This window comes from Paralichthys olivaceus, chromosome 15 (genome assembly GCF_024713975.1).
Source record: "Paralichthys olivaceus isolate ysfri-2021 chromosome 15, ASM2471397v2, whole genome shotgun sequence".
Lineage (NCBI taxonomy): Eukaryota > Metazoa > Chordata > Actinopteri > Pleuronectiformes > Paralichthyidae > Paralichthys > Paralichthys olivaceus.
The window spans coordinates 19,827,351-19,849,484 of record NC_091107.1 but is presented as its reverse complement, the minus strand read 5'-3'; the positions used below and the strand labels follow the sequence as shown (position 1 = coordinate 19,849,484).

The window sequence follows — 22,134 nt, the reverse complement described above, 5'->3', positions numbered from 1 at the left end:
GGTTAGGGTTAATACCTCCTGTATATCACAGAGCTTAAAAGACAAGCCTCCTTTACTTCATAACATCTGCTGGTAAAACCTGCTGCAGATTTTTATTACAGTCTAATTAGAGACCTCACACACAAAGCAGCTGTTCAGAAGATTTGGCAAAGGAAGTAAATTAATCTAAAAAAAAAAAAAAAAAGGGTAATCTGATTACTCCTGTAAAACAATTAAAACAATCATTATTTTTCTCTCCATGTGTAGTCTCTGTTTTTGCCTTTATAATGTTTGTACAGTTTAGATCGATTCTCCCTTTGGTCAAAAGACTGAAATACCTCAACAACTGTCAGCCTGTGATATCCCACATGTGTAAATCATTTTAGTTTTGAGATCTTGTTTTCATGCTAGCATCTGCACTGTGCTCAAAGCATCGCCTCACAGGGCTGCTAACGTGGCTCCACACACGTTTTCATCACACTGTGCATATTCGTACTAGTTTGACTATTTTTCATATCCTTCATGGTTTATAATATCACTGCTACAACCAGTTCATGCTCGAACACTCAACCATGTGGATACGAACACAGACACACCACTCTTTTAGAGAGGCTACATATCCATGCCATTGGACTGCAAGTCTTTAATAACCCAAAAAAAGAAAGAACTCCATACAAAAGTATAAGTACATGGTCACTTACTGAACTGTATAGCAGTTTATGGAAATGCTCTAACATGGTTTTATCTATTAGTTTTAAATACAATATCTCTCAACAGTCAGCAACCACAGTACTGGATCTGACACACAAAGTGGGCAGAGAGTCCATCTTTGTCAGAGCAGGTGACGCAAAGCAGCTGTCCACATCAGGAGCCACGAACCGGTGATGATATCAGTGTGAAATGTGACACTATTAAAGAGTGACGTCCCATGTGACCTGGAAAAATAAAGCTAAACACTGATTTTCTTTGAATCAAAGCGCACGCGACTGTTTAGAGACATAAATAATGCATTATTTGAGTATCAGTGCAAGACAGCATTGGGGACAGTAGGACAGGGGACAAAATCACAAACAGAGAGATTGAGACACTTGTTACTAACATGTACAATAAAGCCTGAGTGAGGAATTCTAACAGACACAGGACGTAATTTTTGGTCGACTGAATATGAGAATCAGTGAACTTAACATCACAGTTCAAATAAATGGGGCGCATTAAGACTGAAAACAGGAGACGGACAGACAAAAAATTGCACCCTGTCCCTGCCATGTGCTGTGAGCTCCAACCTGCCACTCACTCTTGTTATCCTCATCTCTGAACCTGAGGGACAAACCCGACCCTGTGTGTAGAGTGACCACCGGGTCGAGCTGCTGATGAAGAGGAGGAGGAGGAGGAGGAGATGTTGGGGAGTCTCTGACCAGGCTACTGGTTCCAGTTCCCACCTCACTTTGTGGAAGCAAATTCCTGCCAAAGGTCATTAGTGAGATTGCTTGAAACCTTACTGTGATTGTGATTGCGGCTGCATGCGAACGTGGAGCAGACACGCCCTCCCTCCAGCACTCGCCCACTGCCGTGCGTGCTGAAATTTTGCTTGTACGGTCAAAGGTGTAAGCACTGGGACAGCAGGCTCTGTGACTGAACATGGTCCACTGTGATAAAACCTCCAGTTGCAAACCATACTCATTTTGTGCATTAGTCAGTGTTATTGATTCTTTGATAAAACCTCAAAACCAAAAACCTCAAACAACAAATTAAGACACAAGCAGTAGCGTCTCTTATTTATCGCTGCTGCACTCAAATATTTTGAAACCCTGGTGTTGTCATTCTGGACTTTATTGAGAAATGATAATGACCATGACGAAGATGAGGATGATGATGATTTGCACAAGAATTTCAGGGGTTTTGTAGCATTATGGCTTGAAATCAACATGTGAGTCATACACTAATGGTCCCTGGTGTTAACAACGCATCCCCCAGGGTGATTTCTAACACTGAGGCCAAATCATTCTGTGAAAAAAAAAAAGCCTGAATTATTGTTTTGTATCCAGTGTTTAAAATATATATTATTGTTAGCATCAAAAATAAAAGTTAAGCTTACTGTTCCAGCACTTCCACTTTTAACTATCCCATTCTAGAAGATCACAATGGAAATGTTTGGATTAAGTGCAAATTGGTCGTTTTTCCAGAAAAGCTCCTATGATTTTTGATGCTGCGATTAGGGAGTGAGCACCACAAACTCTGTCCTCTCATCACATGTCCCATCTTTAGGTCATCTGCCTCACTTATCAGAGTTCTTGCGTGGTCTGCGGAAGCTGGACATGTTCTCATTTAGTGCATAGATGCGCCTGGAGAACTCCTCAAAGCCGGCCGCATCCAGCTCCCCCAGCACTTGTTCGTCACTATCCACAGCTACTGCGTGGTCCACGGGGATGGAGCGGTAGTCTTCCAACCGGGCTTCGTCTACTAACCCTAAGCCCATACCTACACCCATCCCCAGGCCTAAGCCAGTGGCCTCTGTGCCCATGATTTCCTCAGCTTGCTCCACAGAGCAGCACAGCTCTGGGACCAGGCTGACGGGCGCCTGTCCTGGGACCAAAGAGCCGTTCATGGCGCCCGTGTGCTGATCGGTGGTGACTCTTTCCTTACCAGTTACCTGCACTGGAGAAGAGTTTGGCGCCACTGTACTGCTGGGCAGTTGTTTAGTCTCTTCTCCTTTATGTAGATCACTCTCTCCGTCAATGCCTTTGCGTTTCTCCACCTCCACTGCTTCGCCACCTTGCTCCTCCTCCTCCCCCTGCTCTCCCTCATCGTTGGCCTCTGTAGTTTTGGTCAGGTTAAGCGAGGCCATGCCAGCATCGAGGGAGGAGGACAGGTGTTTGGGTGAGGGCGGGGCCAGGCCACCCAGGGGCTGCTCTTCTTCCATGGCTGTGTTGTAGCTGGGCGGAGGTGTTGGCTTGTACTTATCTGCTTCCGAACTCGCCCTTTTCCTCAGGCCTCGGTCTGGGGAGCTGGTGTGGCCTATCTCACAGGAGGCAGACACGCCAAGCTGGGACTTAGGCGGCACCGGGATGGAGCTAGAGACATGGTGCCGGTCACTGAAAGGAAGAAAGAGAGGGACACCAGATGAGCAAGGACACAGGTAGTGACGACAAAACTACTTCTATGAAAAGTTTTCAATTTCAGATGGAACTTCTTGTTGCAGTTTTCCATTTATAACAGTTAACATTAATCTCTAAAGCTGACATGACCGGGTTGTCCTAAGGGGGTGAATGAGACACCCAGGTTTGGACTTGATTCTCCATTGAGGTCATCAGCAGCCCTCCACCCAAAGCATCCAGCTCCTTCCCCCTGATCCTGGACAAAGACAGCTGCAGCTCTTTGTAAATCACTCCACCTTACAACATTCACAAAACATTTGTGCAGCCTGTGAGACTCGCCTCACGTTCTGCTGAGTGGAGGAGCACAGCAGGCAGCCACCCAAGTATGTCAGACATTTTCTTCCATAACAGATAACAGACTCTGGATCTGGGACACCCCGCCCTGCCCCAGTACTGGAGCCATAAATTTACTTAAATGGGGGCCTCACCACCTCTTCTGATAGCCCAAGGCCATGTATAATTTACTGGACAACTTAGCAGTCTGCTTAATGTGAGCAGTCCACTATCTCAGGAGCTGAGGCTCTGTACTGTTGGGGTTAAAGGTGAAGCAGGGCCTCCTTGTGTTCTCCTGAGATTTACATCTGTTGGTTAAGGACTTAAGGACAAATCTCTGCTTGTTAAGTTGGACGTGCACGCATAATAGATGTCCTTGTAAATTTTATCCCGTCGCTTGGTTGTCTTTGCCACTGTTTTGAGTCTTTCTTAAAACGGTGGCACTTGCACACAAGTGTTGAGAGCACTGCTTGACATGTGTGTTTATTGTGTGCTAGTGTGCGTTCTGATTGACACCAACCACATGACGGCGTGTAGAAAAGGGCCCTAACCTTGACCCATGCAGACAGGCACCCTGGCGAAGCGGTCTTGACATGGTTCACAGGCGGGACAGCGCAGAGCCGAGAGCAGAAGCCTGTCTAGTTTTACGAAAAGCTTGTCAAACTTCAAAGTGCCTGGGATACAGTAAATGAGAACCATCCAAGGTCTGACGGTAGAGAATGTAAACGCTCACGGTAACAACCTGTAAATAATGCACCTCATGGCTAACATTTTCAGCTAATTGGAGGAACATGGATGTAAATGTCAGCTTGTCAATGGAGGTCAGGGTTAAGAAAATAAAGGCACAGGTAATGACTCAAGCCTGTGAGAGTGTTCGCCTTAAGTGGGCAGAACAGTAGATGGGCTGTGCTTTACTTGGCAGTGCATGTCTATCAAAACACATCATTTAATACAAATAGCTTCAGCCTGTCCTTTCTAACGAGCACATGGCTAATTCTGCAGCAAAGCATTTTCGGGAACAATGTGCTCTTTAACACTTAATTAGACAAAAAGGTAATAGAAGAAAATATGGAAGTTGAATGATCCAATCTCAAACATTTATCTGTGACTATTCAAATGAAACCATCATGGGCTCTTTGGAAGCCAATCAAAAAAATACAAAACCTGAGCTGGTGGAGAGGAATAAAGACAGATGTCATGAGAAGTCAATTATCATTTAAGTAAGTGGAAAATGTGGTTCAGTCCCTTTGAAACACAATACAGGTTGGGAAACCGGAGACAGCTGGTACTGAGTTAAGTTTAAGGTTTCAATGCATAATTTATAACAAGCTAATAAGTGACTACTACGTTTCTTTTTTTAAGCTTGACCGAGTGATGTCCTTACGGCAACGACTGATTACGACGGCTTTGATTTTAATCACCATCAACCATTTTCTTCCATTCCTCCCTCCAGCTGATCCGTTTGCTCTGATTTTAGGTGGACATCTGTGCAACAAACAAATGTATTACTGATACTGGCAAAAAAATCACATTGTCATCACAAAGTCTTCTGCTTTGTGAGGAACTTTGGACGTGGACCACCATATTTTTTTCCACTCTGTGCTTTGGTTGTGCCTACATTACTTCTGTTGTTTCTGTTAAATTGTGCTGCAGTGTATGAGTAACAGAGGAGAATGGGTGTGTCAAGCAAACTGCAGCCAAGCAAACCTCTGGGCAGCCATAACATTTTTTCTTGAAAGATTTTCATACTTATACCGATGACATGTTCTTTAATGCGAGCAATTAGTCTCAACGTGTATAGCCACTGTGAGTATATGTGCCATTGAAGGGTTGTGGGAATATAGAACTGTTGCAAAACCTTTTCCTAAAGTTGTTTGAAAAAGCTGGAAATCATTAAGTATCATTACAGAATAAGGCTAAATACTTCCATCACATGAGCTACCTATGTCTGTTGTTGACATTCTTGGTGCACTGTGCAATATGTTTTTTAATTCTTTATGAACACTACTCTGTTCACTTTCTGAAATGACTGACACAAGTAGTCCCAGTGCTCTGTGAGAAGAAATACAATTCTAAGGATGGCTGCTGGTTATTGGGCCCACCGCTTCAGTCCACACCAGATTATCTCTACTATTTTTAGACAAAATGCCTTTACATTAGGGACATGTGAGGCACACCTAGTTTAAACTAATGCAGTCTAATACAAGAGTCCAGCAGTAAACCACATCCTATGTTAAAGATCACCCAGTTGGATCAAGACCACTACAAAAGTTTCACCAATAACTGAACGTGAAGAGAGGATTTAACGTAGGACTCTTCTATCAGAATACATTAGTCTCAGCTAGTTGTTCTTGGTAAACTGCCATTGTGTATCTGTCATTCATGGTCCTCAGTGGATGAATCATAACGACTGGTGTCTTTTCCTCTTGAACCACCATGATGTTGAATATTGGTTGGTGGGCTACAAAATTTGATACGCACAAATATTTCATCTCATATATTTTTTTCTTTGTTTGGTTTAACATTATTTTGACTTTCAATAATACAAATGAGAAAATCATCATCATATACAAACATAAAATGTATAATATGAAGAAATCACATCCTCTGCACAGCTTGAACTTTGTCTACGGCATTTATGAGTGATGAGAAGAGCAAACCAAATTCATGATTGATTGCTCGACATACTGAAAAATGATCCACCTTCTGAAAATATTCAGATTTAACAGGGGCTCAGTCTCTGTTGCATTACTCTAACAACTTAACTGGACCCTGTGATTGCTACTAAGAGGCCTGTGTCTAAATCATCATGCAGTAAGGTTGACATGCCGAGACAGAAATAGCCCTCACTCCTCCAAAGATTTAGCCTGCTCTCTTCCTTTCCACTGCTTATGTCAAACCTGGCATATTTCAGGAATTCGGTAAGCCAGACCTTTCAGTCCAATCCCCCGACAGGCTTCAGAACACGCACCTCTCCTTATCCTGATCCTGCTATGAAGCTATTATTTCAGGCCAAAACAAACGGCAGATAAGATTAGCTTGTTTAATGTGGTTTAGGGAAAATCGTTGTGAAACTAAAATGCATTTCGAGAGGAAGTTATGATTTTATTTTGCTTTAACAGGGCGGGACTTACTGACTGTCTGGCTTTTGAAGACAGGGAATCACCACAGCATTAGATGAGCGACAAGATCAACAAGCAACAACACCTTCACTCTGCTCAATGGAGCATAATAGATTTATTACATCTATGACATATAACTGTTTAAAATATAAAAGTTATTGTTTTTACAGCTACAAAAAAACACTAGTATGAAGAGTAAATACATATGTAAATGATCATTAAAAAAAATATTTTATCAAAAAATATTAATATTTGCATCTGCTGTACAATTTTATTTATTCCTTTTACATTTAATCAGGACTGACGGTTTTCTGAAAGCCAACAGGGAACATGAAATAATGTATCTCTTTGTGTATTCCAGACAAAAAGCTAAAGTATAAAAACAACAACTCTTTCAAAAATCGAAACGTTAGCATTTGTAATACCTAACGCTGACCATACCTACATCTATTGACATAGGCATACAAAGAAACATTTTTACACCAAGATAGTGACTGAAAGGCTAAATCCACTGTTAAGTCACACGATCAGCAGCTAATTGGTGTAATATTTACAGACCGAAACAGGGGTGTTCTGCAGTAATCTTTGTTGCTGCATATGTTCCATTATAATATTCTGGATCAGATTAAGGCTTGTTTTCTCTTACTTCATTTAAGTGACACATTAGAGCATCCACACCAGTAAAAGGAGGACGTGGTGCTCACAAGCGCTGGGTGTCTGCTACTCGTCAGCACACTTCCTGATTGTCAGTCCGAAATAGTGGGCTTTTAAGGAGGCCTCTTAAGGTCTGAGCTAATTTTGCCGTTTTCATTTGAAAGCTCAACTGGGTAGCCACATGAACACTGTCTATGATGAACATTGCACTGACTTAACTTAAAATATCCATATTAGTTAGGTAAATAGGAAACATTGATACCACATAGTTTAAATATGTGAGATCCTGCCATGATATATTCATTCTACTATATTTTATTAACTATAAATAGTTACTGGGCTGTACTGTTCCATAGTCATTCTTTGAGGTTTCAGAGGATTTAAAGGCCTTATTTCAAAAAAAGAAAGCTATCATATGACAACTTCCTTGAAAAAATGAAATGCAAACAGGTGGTTGGTTAAAATAAAGGTTTATGAGGGAGAGGGAATTCAAAAGCATTAAAATTCTTGAGTGGAGTAAGTAGGAAATGGTGTTTGGAAAAACCAATGCGCCTTTGTACAATATAGCATGGTTAGGGAATAATTATTGATTCATTCTTGCAAATAATCATTAATTTTTACTGATATAACTTTTACATTATGTCCTTTTATCTGTTATGGACGAGACTGTAGCTGTCAAAATGTCACAACACGTTGTCTACATCATGCAACACATGGGACGACCATGGTTTCTCAAAATTTTCACGCACTATGGGATCTTTGGCGAGGTTTACATCCAGCAGCTGCAGTGTTGAATCTGCCTGGCCCGGCGCCCTGCCACACCTTGCCCCGCAACGTAGCCATGCTTCCAGGCACTGGAGTGGGATTAGGGCCCTGTGAACCTCTGCCAGGCCCTCAGCGGATGTGGAGCGGCAAATGGGAGCATGTTGAATGCATTTGCTTTGATCTCAGCAGACTGCAGTTTAAAAAGAATTGGTTTCTGGGACCGTCTCTGTCTTCTTCTCGGTAATTCACCATTTTTCTGCGGCTTCTCATCCTTGAGTAAGATTAAATTTTTTTTATTTTTTTTAAAGAACATAGCGCGCATTTTTCTTCAGAGTTTGACTGTATATATTACGACATGTTATGATGTGTTTCTGCGACAGGACTGTTCGCTTGACAGATGAGCATCAAATGCAAACTGAACAAAATGGCCATATATTTGAATTGTTACACACACACACACTCTCCTGTTTCTCAGTTTTTCCACCCGTTCTACATCAAGTGATTCTTCAATGCTCCCATAGAGTGGACTTGAAAACTCTCCCTGCTCCCTGGATCTATGCTGAATTAATTCTATATGGAGGGAGGAACCGTTTCCAAATCTGCTCTGGAAACAGTTCCCTCAGCCATATCCTTCATCACATCATCCGTGTTTGGATGCGTTAAAGTACGAGAGAGGTGGCAGGGAGGGATAGAGGAAGTAGATTAGGTTCTCTCACACAGTTTCCGTACGATAATTACCTGCAGCTGCCATGCAGCATATTTCATAAGCTGTGTCTAACTGCTGGAAATTGTATCTGAATTTAGGCTTTTTCAAACTGGGAAAGAAGACTGGAACTGATATGTGGAGGAAATGGTTTAACAGTATCAGAGAAAAAAAATCTGTGCATATCCTTCAAATTACAGGACATTGTGAAACAGTAACCTCTTCATCCTCACTGAAGACTTTAACTTAGTATGAATTATCATGTGAGAAGGGCAAGTTTAAAAAATACGACTCTGCTGAAATGATCAAACTTTCTGATATACACTTTAACTTTTGTAAAAACGTTTTTCTCAGTTTTCCACAGAATTTATTGAACCTATAGTGGTAAAGTTACTCACATGCAACACATTCCGAGTGGCAGGTACAAAAACTAAAGTGACAGACAGCTGCATTGCATGCCACTTGTGGGTACGTGTCTGTTACAGCTTTATGGATGATAACACGAGTGGACTTGCGAGCATGTGACAAATAGCGCCGCAAATCATGCTGCACACAGCCATACAATGCAGCAACGGAGCAAATCACCAAGTTAAAAATCTCTAAAGTTATTATGAGAAATGTAGAATGTCTTTGGGGTTCCTTATGAAACTGGCAGGACAAATTAAAATATGGCAGACCATAGTCCAAAAAGAAATGAATGAGAAACATTGGTTTTTCTTTCTTCAGAATCAGAATCTGGGTTTATTGCCAAGTAGGTTTAAACATACAAGGAATTTGCTGTGGTGTGTTTGTGCAAGTATAAATATAAAAATAGGAAAACAAATTGAATATACAAATATTATATGCACTAGAGATTGGATTGTGCAAAGTACAGCAAGTTATTGGCCATGGGAAGTTTAATAAAGGTTGTCATTTTCCCTTCAAACTCTATTTTTGAATTAATTATACCATTTTACAAATAGATATATACTATTATCTTTTTATGCATTAATATACAATGTGCTTAGAGTATAGCATGTCTTGCTCTTCTGATTATATGAAGCAGCCAATTAGATTAGTTTAGCAGAAAGAAAGAGTAGGGAAACTGTTTACCTCGAAACAGCCACCTACTGGCAACTTGAAGCTACCGAAGACACTTAAAAATATCCTCAGTTTGTTTATTCTCTCTGTTCACAGCTGACTTATCACCATGTCTATATATTAAAGTTCCAGCCTGACGAGACAGCCAGTGTTTTGAAACTGTCGGCACAGAACAGTTTTTGTTCCAGTCCCTGTGGTCTCTTTGTCACACAAGAGTGTGGTTGTGGCGAGCCACTGTGGAACAGTTACACTTCCACCTCCACTTCTTAAAAAACTTCCATGCACATGTACACACATATACACAGCCACATAGCTTAAGGGTTAGCGGGCCCATGCTTTCATCTCATCTATCTTTGGGCCCTTCCACTTCCCATTAAGGAGCAGGGGGCGATGGAGGGCTGATTTGAGAGTTCAGGCTTTTCATGGCTTCTCTCCTTTCAAAACAAAGATTATTCAATTAATGTGTGTAATACAAATTTTCCCCTTTGCTGACCCTGGGAGAGGAGTGGAGATCAAAGAGAGCCCTCTCTTTTATAGGACAGTGGAGCTGAGGCCTGGTGCAGACTCACTCCTAGGATTTAGTGAAGGGTAACTTACAGGCCATAAGACTGTAGAAGGAGCGAGGCAGGGATCTGAGCATTCATGAAAAAGTGGGGTGATGATGTGTAGTGGTGGTGCATTATTACAAAGGCGAGGTATAATCTGATTAATATGATGTATAAATATGATTTTAGTAAATACTTTGCTGTGTCAGACCATCTGTTATCAAAACAACTGGTAAATGGTGTGTACTTCTATAGAGCTTTTTTAGTCTTGATGACCACTCCAAGAACTTTATAGTAAAGCTTTGCCATTCACCCATTCACACACATTCATACAATGCATCAATGTGCAGCCCTTTCTCTATGATGTTTGCACACCCATCAGGGGCAATTAAGGGTTCAATATCTTGCCCCAGGACACTTGGTATGAGGGAGACTGGGATTGGACCTCTGACGTTCTGCGTATTGGACCAACCGCTCTACCTTCTTAGCCTAGCCCAGCCTCCAGACAGCCGCCCAAAAACACCAGGTCTTATTGAAAAAAAAAAAAACACTTTTGATAATAATCTATGCAAACAATCTGAGAGAGATTGCAGTATAATATTCTACAATATAACATAAATCCTACCATGTGTTGCAAATGTAGACACATGTTTTTTATAGAACATCTCTCAGGCTTCCATGACCTGATGAAATACTCATGGTGTAAAGTATCTCTGATTCTTACCATCGCACCAGCAGGCCATGTTCCAGGAAGTTCTTCAGGTTGGGTAGTGTCTGCTGCAGGTCCGGGGTGGTCAAGCCATGTTGATATCTCAGCTGCAAGAAAAGGGAACACAAAGGGCCTCATTAACCTCAAACAACCTACAACATAGGACTGACCACAGCATATCACTAAGACACGTGTTCACATTCTCCATGTTTGGATGTAGTTTAGAGAAGACAGAAATATACCTACAGGAGAGCTCTGAAGTCTACATAGTTTCAGCATGACACATTTCTACTCTCTCCATTAGACTATTATTCATCTGGACACAAAATGGGCATCTCTCCCTGATAGCAGGCTTGTGCGCTAATATGTAAGGTGTGTGGAAAGACAGGGGATGAGATGCGGGAGGCAAGAAAAACCTAACTGGCTGTTAGAACACATGGACGAAATGGGGCAAAGAGAGCACATAGAAACATTCTCCCATGATTTCCCCCCTCTATCTTCACTAGACTTCTAATTTTGGCCTTCAGTTTTCCCTCGCTTGTACCACATTGCATTATTTCATGAGGATAGGATCAAATCTGTTTCTTTTTTATTTAATTCGACAAGTCCACCTTGGACCCTGAGATCTGGTGCCAGAAATATCTCATCCAACAGTTGAGCAATGTCACAGCAAGCCAGCACTTGTCCTGGAGAGTTTATTTAAGCTATATTACTGAACAGCAGAGGAGCATCATGCCGCACGTCCAGTGTACAGCTCCAAGGCCCTGCTGTCATGCATGCTGCCTGCACCAGTTGACATCTGTTTTGTTTCCGCATGGGTGCCACGGCAACCCCTCTACTTTCTACACGCACACACACACAGACACACACACACACACAGGGATGAAGTGCACATGACTCTGACACACAGCCCTGGATAAGATGCTCTTCATTCACATGTAACCCCATAATGGATGAGTGCCTGGATAATGAAGGATTTACCGAGAAGAACATGTTTTATCATATTAGGACATAGGTCACATTTCTTTGTTATTAGTCAGTCAAAGTTTGGTTTCACGGTTTAGAAGAAGACAAATTGCTATTAGGGTATCAGCCTCCCTCCTAACACATCCATACCAGTTTACTTGTGGCAAATGCTGTTATATTCAGTCAGGGCACTACAGTAGTGCATAGTGGCTCTTGTAAAGCTTGATTAATGGCTAGAGGAGTGGCATAGAAGCTTTAACAAGAAAGGTCATGCTGACAGAGTACACACAGGCCACATGTGCATGTGTGTCAAATTTCTACTCAACATAACATGGCTAAATCCCACTCTGAATGGCTGCCAGAATCATGTGAAAACTGTTTAGTATGAACGATACGGTATGTGTAGGACATGTACCAATGTGTCTGCATCAGTGCTCCAGTGTGTCGAGTGTGATGTGGTCTCAAATGGTCCGTGTCTGTCAGGCGAGCTAAAGAAACGACAGTTCTGACAATATCAGAGGAGGGTTTTATCAAAAGCAGCCACGACCGAGGGAGTCGGACAAGGGGAGGGTGTTGCCTTGAAACCCAGCTGGTGACGGACTGGTCCAAAGCCTACGGGAACAACACTGAGATCCATTCATGGCTCTGAATTTAACCTCAGGGTCTGACCAAATGACGGCACTGCGCTGTCCACAGGGCCGGCTGAACGGAATTGGGTTTGAAACAGTAGGCCAAGATCAATAACGCCACCAGTTTAAAAACAGAAGGAGCATAGCAACATCGGGCAGGGGGGCTTGCTTGTTCTGTGGCCAGATGCTAAAAAAAGGAAAAGCCCAATCTCATGGAAATCTCAAAGTCATGGTCTAGAAAGTATGAGGTAGAAATCAGATATGAGAAAAGAATATGTGATATGAGAAAAGGGTAAATATTATGGCTTCAGCGAAGGCAAACAGCATTTGTCGGAGATATTTCATGCTTTCTTTGATAGTTAGAGGGCGTAACAAAATGCTTTAAATCCCATTGCTTGGCCTGAGCTCTGGGTGTGTGCAATAACCACACTGTGTGTCTGACAGGAGCCCTAAGTCAAATTACATGCCTGTATGTCTGAGTGTGTGGGAGACAGAAAGAGCATGAGCGTGCATTTGTATGTGTAGCTGCTATTGTTTTCCTAACATGGGGAGATCTTGCCAAGTGTGCAGCATAAAGAAACTAGATACGGGTGAAGACAAGAGCGTGATGGGTGACATCACTGCCGAGGGTACTTCATTACTATCAAGCTCGTTGTGGAGGATTAAATTATGGGAGGATGTTACTGGAAGCACATGTGTATGTGCTTTATGTTTCTGTGAGGAATGTGCTCGTCCTTCTTTATGATGTATGCCTCAAATAAAACCAACACAGGAGACGATGGATGCATGTTCTTTTGTCAAATGTCTGCCAGTGGGCACCAGCAACACTTGAGCTAAGTGTCTGGTTGGCAACAGAGCAGAGCCACCAGCACCAGGCAACTGCTGTTTCACACTGTCTCTGTAATGAGGTGTGTTTAACACATTCAGACAGGTTAGAAGACAGAATACTGCAACCCTACAGCTGACCCAGTGCTCAGCCAGCCAGGATCTATCAATATTCATAAACCGCTTTGGCCCTCCCTGGTGGAAACTGCATTAGGTTTCTCCTTAGAGTGCACTGTATGCCAATGTATGTGTGTTCCTTATGAACTTAGTCCTGGGAAGGCATATATCCTGGACGCTGGCTGTCGAATATGCGAACATCAGCACCCCTCCCATCTTCTCTGCTTCGCCAGAGATATACAGAAAAACATCAGTGACCCAACTGCGTCATATGGAGGAGAAGAAAATAGAAAGTCTTCGAAACGAAGGAGGCAGCTTAATAGCATGAAGCTGTGTGTCATTTTCAATTGTTGCATCACGAAAGCTCTGACTGTAGTGTGGAAACAAACAGCTGAGAGTGAAGGTTTAGATTCTGGTCTATAAACCTAAACTGTTCTTGGGAATGTGTTGTAACTGATATGAAGCAATGTGTTGTAGCTAACATGAGGTTAAAAAACCCCATAACAGATTGATGTCTGCAGCAAACAACAGGAATGAAAATGTATGCACAATTTCCAAGCCCAAAAGCCAATAAAATGAGTGTCTTGGAGAATTTCTGTACAAGTTCAGCATCGAGTACCAATCTCTTGAGTGTTTCTATGTCAACAACTCCAGACCAGATCAGACAAATTGCTTCGAATCAGTCCACTTGAGACAGCTTGTCATTTCCAGTTTCCCTTTCATACATCCCTTTGATGAATGCTGGTGGAGTTCTTAGCGTGCATGTGTGTGAATGTGAATGTACTTTTCACGCTTGCCACAGGGTTCTTTGTAATGGGGCTAACCAGATCGTGGTGAGAAACTCTCAGGGCCCATTGAGAACATCTGAAAGGTGAGAGGACCTATGTGTGGAGGGGGTGGACTGGGGGCACCCACTGGGGCTCATTCACATGATGACATATTGAAACAGATCCGGTCAGGTCTCCTCGTCACTGTTGACACCTTTGTGTCTGGACATTCCCTTCCCCGTTTACCTCTTCTTTTTTTTTTTTTAACAAACCCACTGGAGGCTCTGCAGCATGTGTAGCAGTTGCCATACCCAAAGTGTTTGGTATGAGTGTGTGTTAGAGTTAAGTGGATGAGCACAACTGAGCACATCTAAACATTTTGGGACTCATCGTTATCCATCATAAAGTAATAGTAACAACCCAAAGAAAGCAGCGGTGTATACAACCCCAATCTGCCAATCGACTGGGGCCACGACCACACAGAACACACGTTGGCGGGAAGCATACAGTTTACCGTACATTCCACCCATCGTTTGGCAAAACCGGCCTATTTGCCCAGAGCTCTGTACAGCAGCTAAACAAATAGCCCGGCTTATGCCACATATTACCGCTTCCCTGAATTTGTCAGTAACAATCACCTTCAGATCAGACCTAGAATGTGGGCGGGCTGCAGAGAATTTTGAAGGTGATTGCTGATGATGTGGTGTAGGAGGGTGACCGAGGTTACAGAGCACACCTTCCCCCCTCCACATCGTCCATGAGGTCACCATAGAAGCTGCTTGTCAGAGCAGACATCACTGCGGTTCCACTGGTGCACATTATTAGCATCAATTGACAAGAGGTTTTCCATCGTCAGAGGAGACGGGAAGGAAATCTGGGAAGAGGGTATTTTCATCAAGAGAGTTGCATTTCATGTGTCAAGAGGTTAAAAGTCAAATCAAACTGCATCATGCGCAATTACTGTGATTTATATTTAGCATGCTTTTGTCCACTGGGGTAAAAATAGAATTTTTTTTACATAGTACATAGGTTTAACATTCTCCCCAGGGAAGATAATCAAGGAGCTCATTAGGTTATATGACAGCTAACCAGGTGTTCTTCCATCCACCATCCCTCTGGTCAATCTGTGGACTGGATACCTCAGCCGAGACCGTGAGGTGAACACACACATCAGTCTTCATACATAGAGTTTGTATGTAGAGAAGTGGCGCTATGGGAGATAACCTACCCCTGACAATATTTCAGGGCTGTGTCTCCTCTGGTTAACATGACTAATTCATGAGGAGCTGACCGGTGAGTAAAAAGAATAACACAAGATGAAAAACAAATATTATAAGCGCTGAATGATACTGTGGCATGGCAAGATATCCTGCAACAAATTAGAAACATGTGTTGACTAATTTGTTATGGTGTAATGAAACACTTCCTGTCACCTCTACCTTTATTTCTACTTATCCTGCCAGGAAATGCAATAAAGTGCACATTCTGTGCTGTTAATTATTAAGCCAAAGCTAACAGTGCTTCAGTGACCTGTATGCCAAACAAGTGGTCACTTCTTCTTGAAGCAGTTACTGTAGTCAAAAGAAAAGTGTCACTTACTTACTGTTGAAATCTGGAAATGTATTCTTATATGTCCAATTAAATGGTGAAAACTGGTTTAATACTCTAAAGCTGTTTCCAGACATGAACTCCACAGAATGAGTTTGCCTTTCACACATGCAGTAGGTGATTCTCCGCTCAGACGCATTCACAAAAACACTGAAATCTCTGAAGCATTCAGGGTTAGAGGCAGGGTGTAACATATCAATTCTGCTGTGGAGATCACATGTTTTTGCTTATTGCATTTTAACTCCAGTGTCGGCCTCTATCACTAAAAGCTCTCTCTTCATCATTGTTGGCACCTTCTATATGTATGAGATATCATGAGATATTTGTTTTCTTTTTTCAATTTTGCATCTGTCAAGTGTTAGAAACATCATCAACACGCTCACTCGTTCTCACTCGCTTGTGGTGAATCATGCTGTTCAGACATGCATGTTCTCACATCGGCTCATTCGGACATCCTCAGGAGTTTTTACTAGCAGGAGAAATTCTGGAGAATGTCCAGAGCGTCTCACATTTGCGTTCTCAAATAATGCTCACCAGATAATGTCAAGAGATTATCTGGAGTTCACTGCATGTATGAAAGCAGCTAAATGTGCTGTACATTTACATCATGTGATAGTTATGTCTGTGCCCTCCTTAAAATGTTTTAATATATGAAATTTCAAGAAAAACAAGCAATAAAATGGCCAATACCCAACTGCTTCTTGGCTTGTGAGAGAGGCTTTGGGGCATCTATAGTGTCCGCTGGAGTTGTTTGGCTAGAGCCTGTGAATCACATGGCCCACACAAGGTGTTTTGTTCATGATTAAGCTCTCAACTCTTGCCAGGACTTTGCCTGCAGATGATTCCTTCACACTGCAATGAAAGTGCCGACTTCCAAATGCCAGCAAGTGAAGTTTTATTCCGCTCATTACAGATGTCATTAAATTTGTGTACGCCTGTTTTAATCCTCTCAATACGACTCTCAGTTTCCGAACGAGCAGCTCACACAGTGGCATGTCGATCTAATTATTTTTTGTTTGTGTTTCCAGCTCTGTGAGCCACACATACAGATCAGGATGTTTTAAACAACATCTTTTTTTGGATTGCCAACAGATCTCTTGTTTGCCAGCTATTGGAAGGCTGAGTCCAGCTTAGAGGAAGTAAACATTCACCTCAGCAGGCTGATATGGCGCAAAACGCTAGGACACTGTATTTACATACTCAGAGATTCCTGTTAGATCTATTGTTTAGATTTTTTGATAAACAGTTTGACTCGCCCAGTAAAATTACAACACTCACTTTGTATTTTTTCTGTCCAAGTTCTAAAGCCAGACCTCATACATTTCAGTGTCATACAATATATTTACAATCCAATATAACAAAATTATAACTGACCGTCAATTTGAATGTGGGGAAGGAAAAACTAAATTATTTTTGATTTCTCACCTTGCAGTTACCAGGGTTATTGCTCTACTACATCTCACATGGAATGTGCTTTCCCTCTTGCAGCGAATTAAAATGAAATAAAAATTGCTAACGGATTATGAAGATTGAGAACTTGGATCTTGGATGGGGTAAGATGAGAATTTAAGGTTAAGAAACCGCTAAATAGGCTCACACCATAGAAATATCGTGTTATGTATCATCTGGTCTTTCTTCAGTGTATTTTGACTTTTTATTTTTTTACCACTTTTTTTTTTTATTTATATCAAACATATCCCCCCTTCTAAGAAGCTGTTTCTAGCTCACTGGTGGATTTGAAATGGTTGATTATGTTTGCTGCAGTGTGACGCTTCTATGATTCTGCCCATCTGGCTTATCCCGTGCACATAATGAAACTCACTCTGTACAGCCTTCACTCTTCCACTAAATAAATTACACTGGAATGCAGGGCAGGATGGAAACAAAATAGCTACAGATGGGAGAATGAAAACATGAGTATAATATAGATAATGTTAGTATTTTTTACTGTTTATATTTGATGTGTATTTACAGTTATCCTCTGCCCTAATTCGCTGCTTTCTGATTTCACATTTGCAGCTTTGTTTTGGACAATGGTAGGTTAACCCTCACATGAGGTTAAAAACCTCAACAATCATGTGGTAGAGCCTGGAATATGAAATCCAGCTTGATTAATCACTACTGCCTTTCATGTGTCTCAAAAAATATACAGAGAGTGGCTCAAGAGTTGTTTAAGTCTGGCTGGATTGATATGATTCATGCACAGCAGAAATTCACTTCCCCTAAACCAAAAGGCCTTGAATACATGCCACAGTCATCATCAACCAGTCCTCAAGCCAAACTAGGAATCAGGATTCATAAATGCCACAGCTTCTTTCTTACCACAGAAAAAATCTTCCCAAATATTCAGTGTGAAGAATCCCTGCTGTACCATACTTGACTCGTCTGGGGATTTCAATAAAATGTCTTTCAAATTTAAAGTTGAGATTGAAATTATGATTACATTTCCACTAAATTGCATTAGATGTACACTGTGAATGGGCAAACTGAAATGATGAAAGTCTAATGTAATGGGTAGGGGAGTGTCATAATGGTTAAAAGAATTGAGTGAAAATTTACTCATACACATGGCCTGGCTTTTCCTAAGGGAAAACTGTAAGAGAGAAAAAGAACCAAATAAGGATCACATTCTTCTGTGACTAGAGTTTATTTTCATAAAAATAAGTTTCCAAGAAAGTATAACTGACAAAAACCAGCTACATGTAAATGCTCAGAGAAATAAAACAAATAGAAATTATGCTGTAAAGTACACTGTGATACAAATTTCTACTGCCAGAAACTTGTATTTTGCACTCATTGGTGAAAAATTGAATTAAACCAAACTCAATATCAGATTTGAATTTTAACGAATGTTACACTCACACTAATTTAATCAACCATCGTAATAATACAACAAGCTGCCCAAGTTTGTTTATGACGGATTCAAATTCTACAAGTAAGACTATTTTTAGATTTCAGATTCACAACAGCAGTCAGAGTTGATTCTTGTTCCGACCAGCTCACAGTGTAAACAAGGGTGTGTATGAGCAACAGAGCAACTAAGGGCAGGGTTAGACTAGAAAAGAAGTGGTTTGTATGAGGTGTTGTTCGGCCACGTCAGAGTTCAAAAGGGCTGTGGTGTAGTTGCACTTCAAATGAAAAAAGAAAAAAACATTGGCGAGATAAGTGTGATCCAAAGTTCTTTTCTCACATCCATACAGCTGGTCAATCACTGTCAAAAATGGTCCAACACGACTCCCCCAATCCAATATTAGAAAGGTTGGGGGGTAGGGGGATTCCAAAGGTATTAAACCACCCAACAACCACTTTTGAGTTGTATACTGGCCCTTTAACACAAGTGAAATATAGCAAACAGCTATTTAAAGAGATGAAACAGGACTGTTTCAGTGTCAAGTGAAAGTCATGGGTTAATAATTCATGACTTATTTCATCCTTTTCTCATTTACTTCTGGTGCTTACAGTGGTCTGTAACTGATTTACCACACATTAAGTTTAATATTCACAAACACAAGAATGTGAGCATGATAATTACAGCAACAATTAAACGTCTAGTTAATAGATATATTTGGTTTGTGTTCCAAGTTAGAGTTTGAGAGACTAAGGCTGCGGAAACATACAACTGGTGTTCACACTACAGCAGAGTTTAGAGTCACTAAAATGGAGTTTGTAAATATTGCTGGTGTTGCGTTTTAGTCTGGAAGGGCAGAAAATGAGATGTTTGGAAACTTTGACAAGAGCCTCAGCAACCCATGGCTTATACTACTGTGTTACTTTCAGTAACAGCTACAACCAAATGCTTCCTGGGTACACCAGCACATGTATGTCCAGTGTACTCCAGTGGTCATGTGATATATGTTTTCGCAGAAACACTTCTGTAGAGAGAAATGGTTTTAGATAGATGTATTTAGCTTAAAAACTTAGTCATATGGATGTAAAAAGATAAACCACTAAACTGAACAGACCTCTGTACCTCATTCAGCTAGCAAAAGACACCTGAATCTCTGAAGGGTCAAGTCACATTGTGGGTAAGGTAGGGGTCATATTTGACAAGAAAAATAATAACTTTTTGACTGTTAAAACTCTTTATTCTGAGTTAGAATGTTGAGGAGTGGAGTAATCTTAATTGTCTTATACACCTCTCAATACAAGGCCTAAAGCCTTTCACTTTCATAAACATTTCCACATCTCGAAAAGATGAGATAGTATGTGGTGAAGTATGTTCAAGATTAAGGTCTTTTACTAAGTTAATGACTTTAGCAGCGACCTTATCACCAAAGCAAACCCAACACTCTATTGTTCATGTGAATTGCTTGACTGCATAGTTCATACTTTACGTTAAAGAACTTCCTCAACAGGTGAAATGTAATATACTTTGTACTTCCTGACTCTGTTGCTATTTCAAAAGGCGTGTAATAAAACAGTTTTTAATATTGCACACTCAAAGTTCTTCCACTTCATTTAACATCCTTTAACTTTGCCAGCGTTCTCCTTTTACTTTCCCTGCTCTCCCCTCCTTTCTGTCTCCTCCACACTGTGGTAATGTAATACAGGTGTGGTGTACTCACTGCGCCCGGGTCTGATTCTAAAGCAGCCCTAATTCAAACCAGATTCTTCCGTCGTATTACTTGTTGTTACACTTTACTGAGTATCGTGTTGCCGCCAAATTCAGTCAACAGATTTACATAATTACGGGAAAGGATGTGTGAGATGAAGAGGAAATTCAGTTAGAGAGACCACCGGTGACAAGAGACCAATGTAAGTCTCCTCTGACCCCAATCACTGCAGGGTGGGTCGGAGGTGGGTACTGCCATGCCCACAGTCTAAATGAGGTCCCTTCATGGTGTGGTTATTTAGTCTGTGTATGTGCTAGTCACTGAGGAGGCCAATGAGTGTGAGTAGTGTGCTACAGTGACATCTATTAGAAGAGCCACCGTCCTTGATGTCGCTCTGCTCCTCCGGGCTAATGACCCTCGTGACTGTAACACTGGAGCCGAGCTAAGAAACCCAACACCAACAAAGGCTGACCCTGTTTGTAAAGTCCTAACACTGAGGTCAACTTCCTGTTAGTAGTATTGACATGCAGGCCCATCATCAATCCTCCTTGGCAGCTCTCACATGATCTCCTGGTTCCTGGATGAGGCACACCTTGGAGAATATGTTAATTCACCGCTTTGTAGGTTCAAATCTAAAGCATACGGAGGTTGCGCTTGAGTGAAGCCACAAATGTTTGTGGTCTAAATGGTGAAAGGTTCCAAAAAGTGAAGGGCACAAAAAGTGTGATGGATGACTGGAGGGAAAATGGAGGAGAGCCTTAGTTCCGCACAAATCTAATATCTTATATTTTACTATGGAAAGATACATTAATGGAGGAACCCCCCCCCCACAGCAAACATTGTCCTAGTTGTAGGATGTCTTTTAAATAAAAGTGTCAAATAAATCATTAAAACATGGTATTAATTTCAGCCAGAGTCTGATCACACTCATTTTATTATTTGGAAATAAAGTGTTGTGGTATTTTATGAGGGAAATCTTTTTTATATGTGTGTGTTTTGTTTCCACATGGCCTCAAGGAAAACAGCAGTGCAGAGAGCGGAGCATGAATATATGGTTTGTGGGCAGGTGTCTATCCTGGCCTCGTGTTGCCCGCAATTTCTGTCAGACCCGCTTCTTGTGAATGAGCATATTATTTTCTTTTTCTCTTTACGACTGAGATTTTCTATTAACATTACCACTGGATTGGAAGTCCCAGGGAGAGCCGAGGCTGGTTAACTAAGCACATTCTTCCTCATCTGTCTGTATGACCAGCGCTCAGTTGTATTGCTTTCAAAGTGATTGTTGCTGAGTGCTACTTATCCAAATGTCTGCTTATTATTACTGTCTGTTTTAATAACTTGAATGTATGAGTAACCTGCATCAAAAAGTGAAGAATGATTAATAATTGATGTGGGACTCAGCTGGTTGTTTCTTGCTATTCCTCACGACACAAAAATGGCAAACTTTTGTATCTGGCTAATAACAGTATAAACCTCTCTCAGCATACTTCGTACACACCATTTGTCAAGTATGAATTCAACCTCTATGACAGTAAAATGACCCTGTCTGGCCAACAGCACAACTACATGCCCTATCAAAACAGGAAGCAAAGAGTCCCAGATTAAAGCTCAGACTTCCAATATTTCACAGAGTTCAAAGGGATTGTCAGGCAGATCCTGCTGCTGTTCTAGCAGCATAAAATAT

The 22,134-nt window shown here is 41.4% G+C and overlaps 1 protein-coding gene across 2 annotated transcripts in view; it reads right to left on the bottom strand.

The window, feature by feature from the left end:
• Positions 1–580: 580 nt before the first annotated feature.
• Positions 581–22,134, bottom strand: part of uvrag (UV radiation resistance associated gene) — an 85,565-nt gene continuing 64,011 nt past the window's right edge. The window contains exons 14-15 of one of the 2 annotated variants that reach the window (XM_020086091.2): positions 11,001–11,092; positions 581–3,071 (exon numbers count right to left, since the gene is read on the bottom strand). In XM_020086091.2, the coding sequence (XP_019941650.1) occupies positions 2,255–3,071; positions 11,001–11,092 (909 nt within the window). In that variant the 3' untranslated portion in view covers positions 581–2,254. Of the gene's footprint in view, positions 3,072–9,362; positions 10,805–11,000; positions 11,093–22,134 lie in introns of those variants that run through there. The other variant, XM_069539550.1, reaches the window with a different exon arrangement.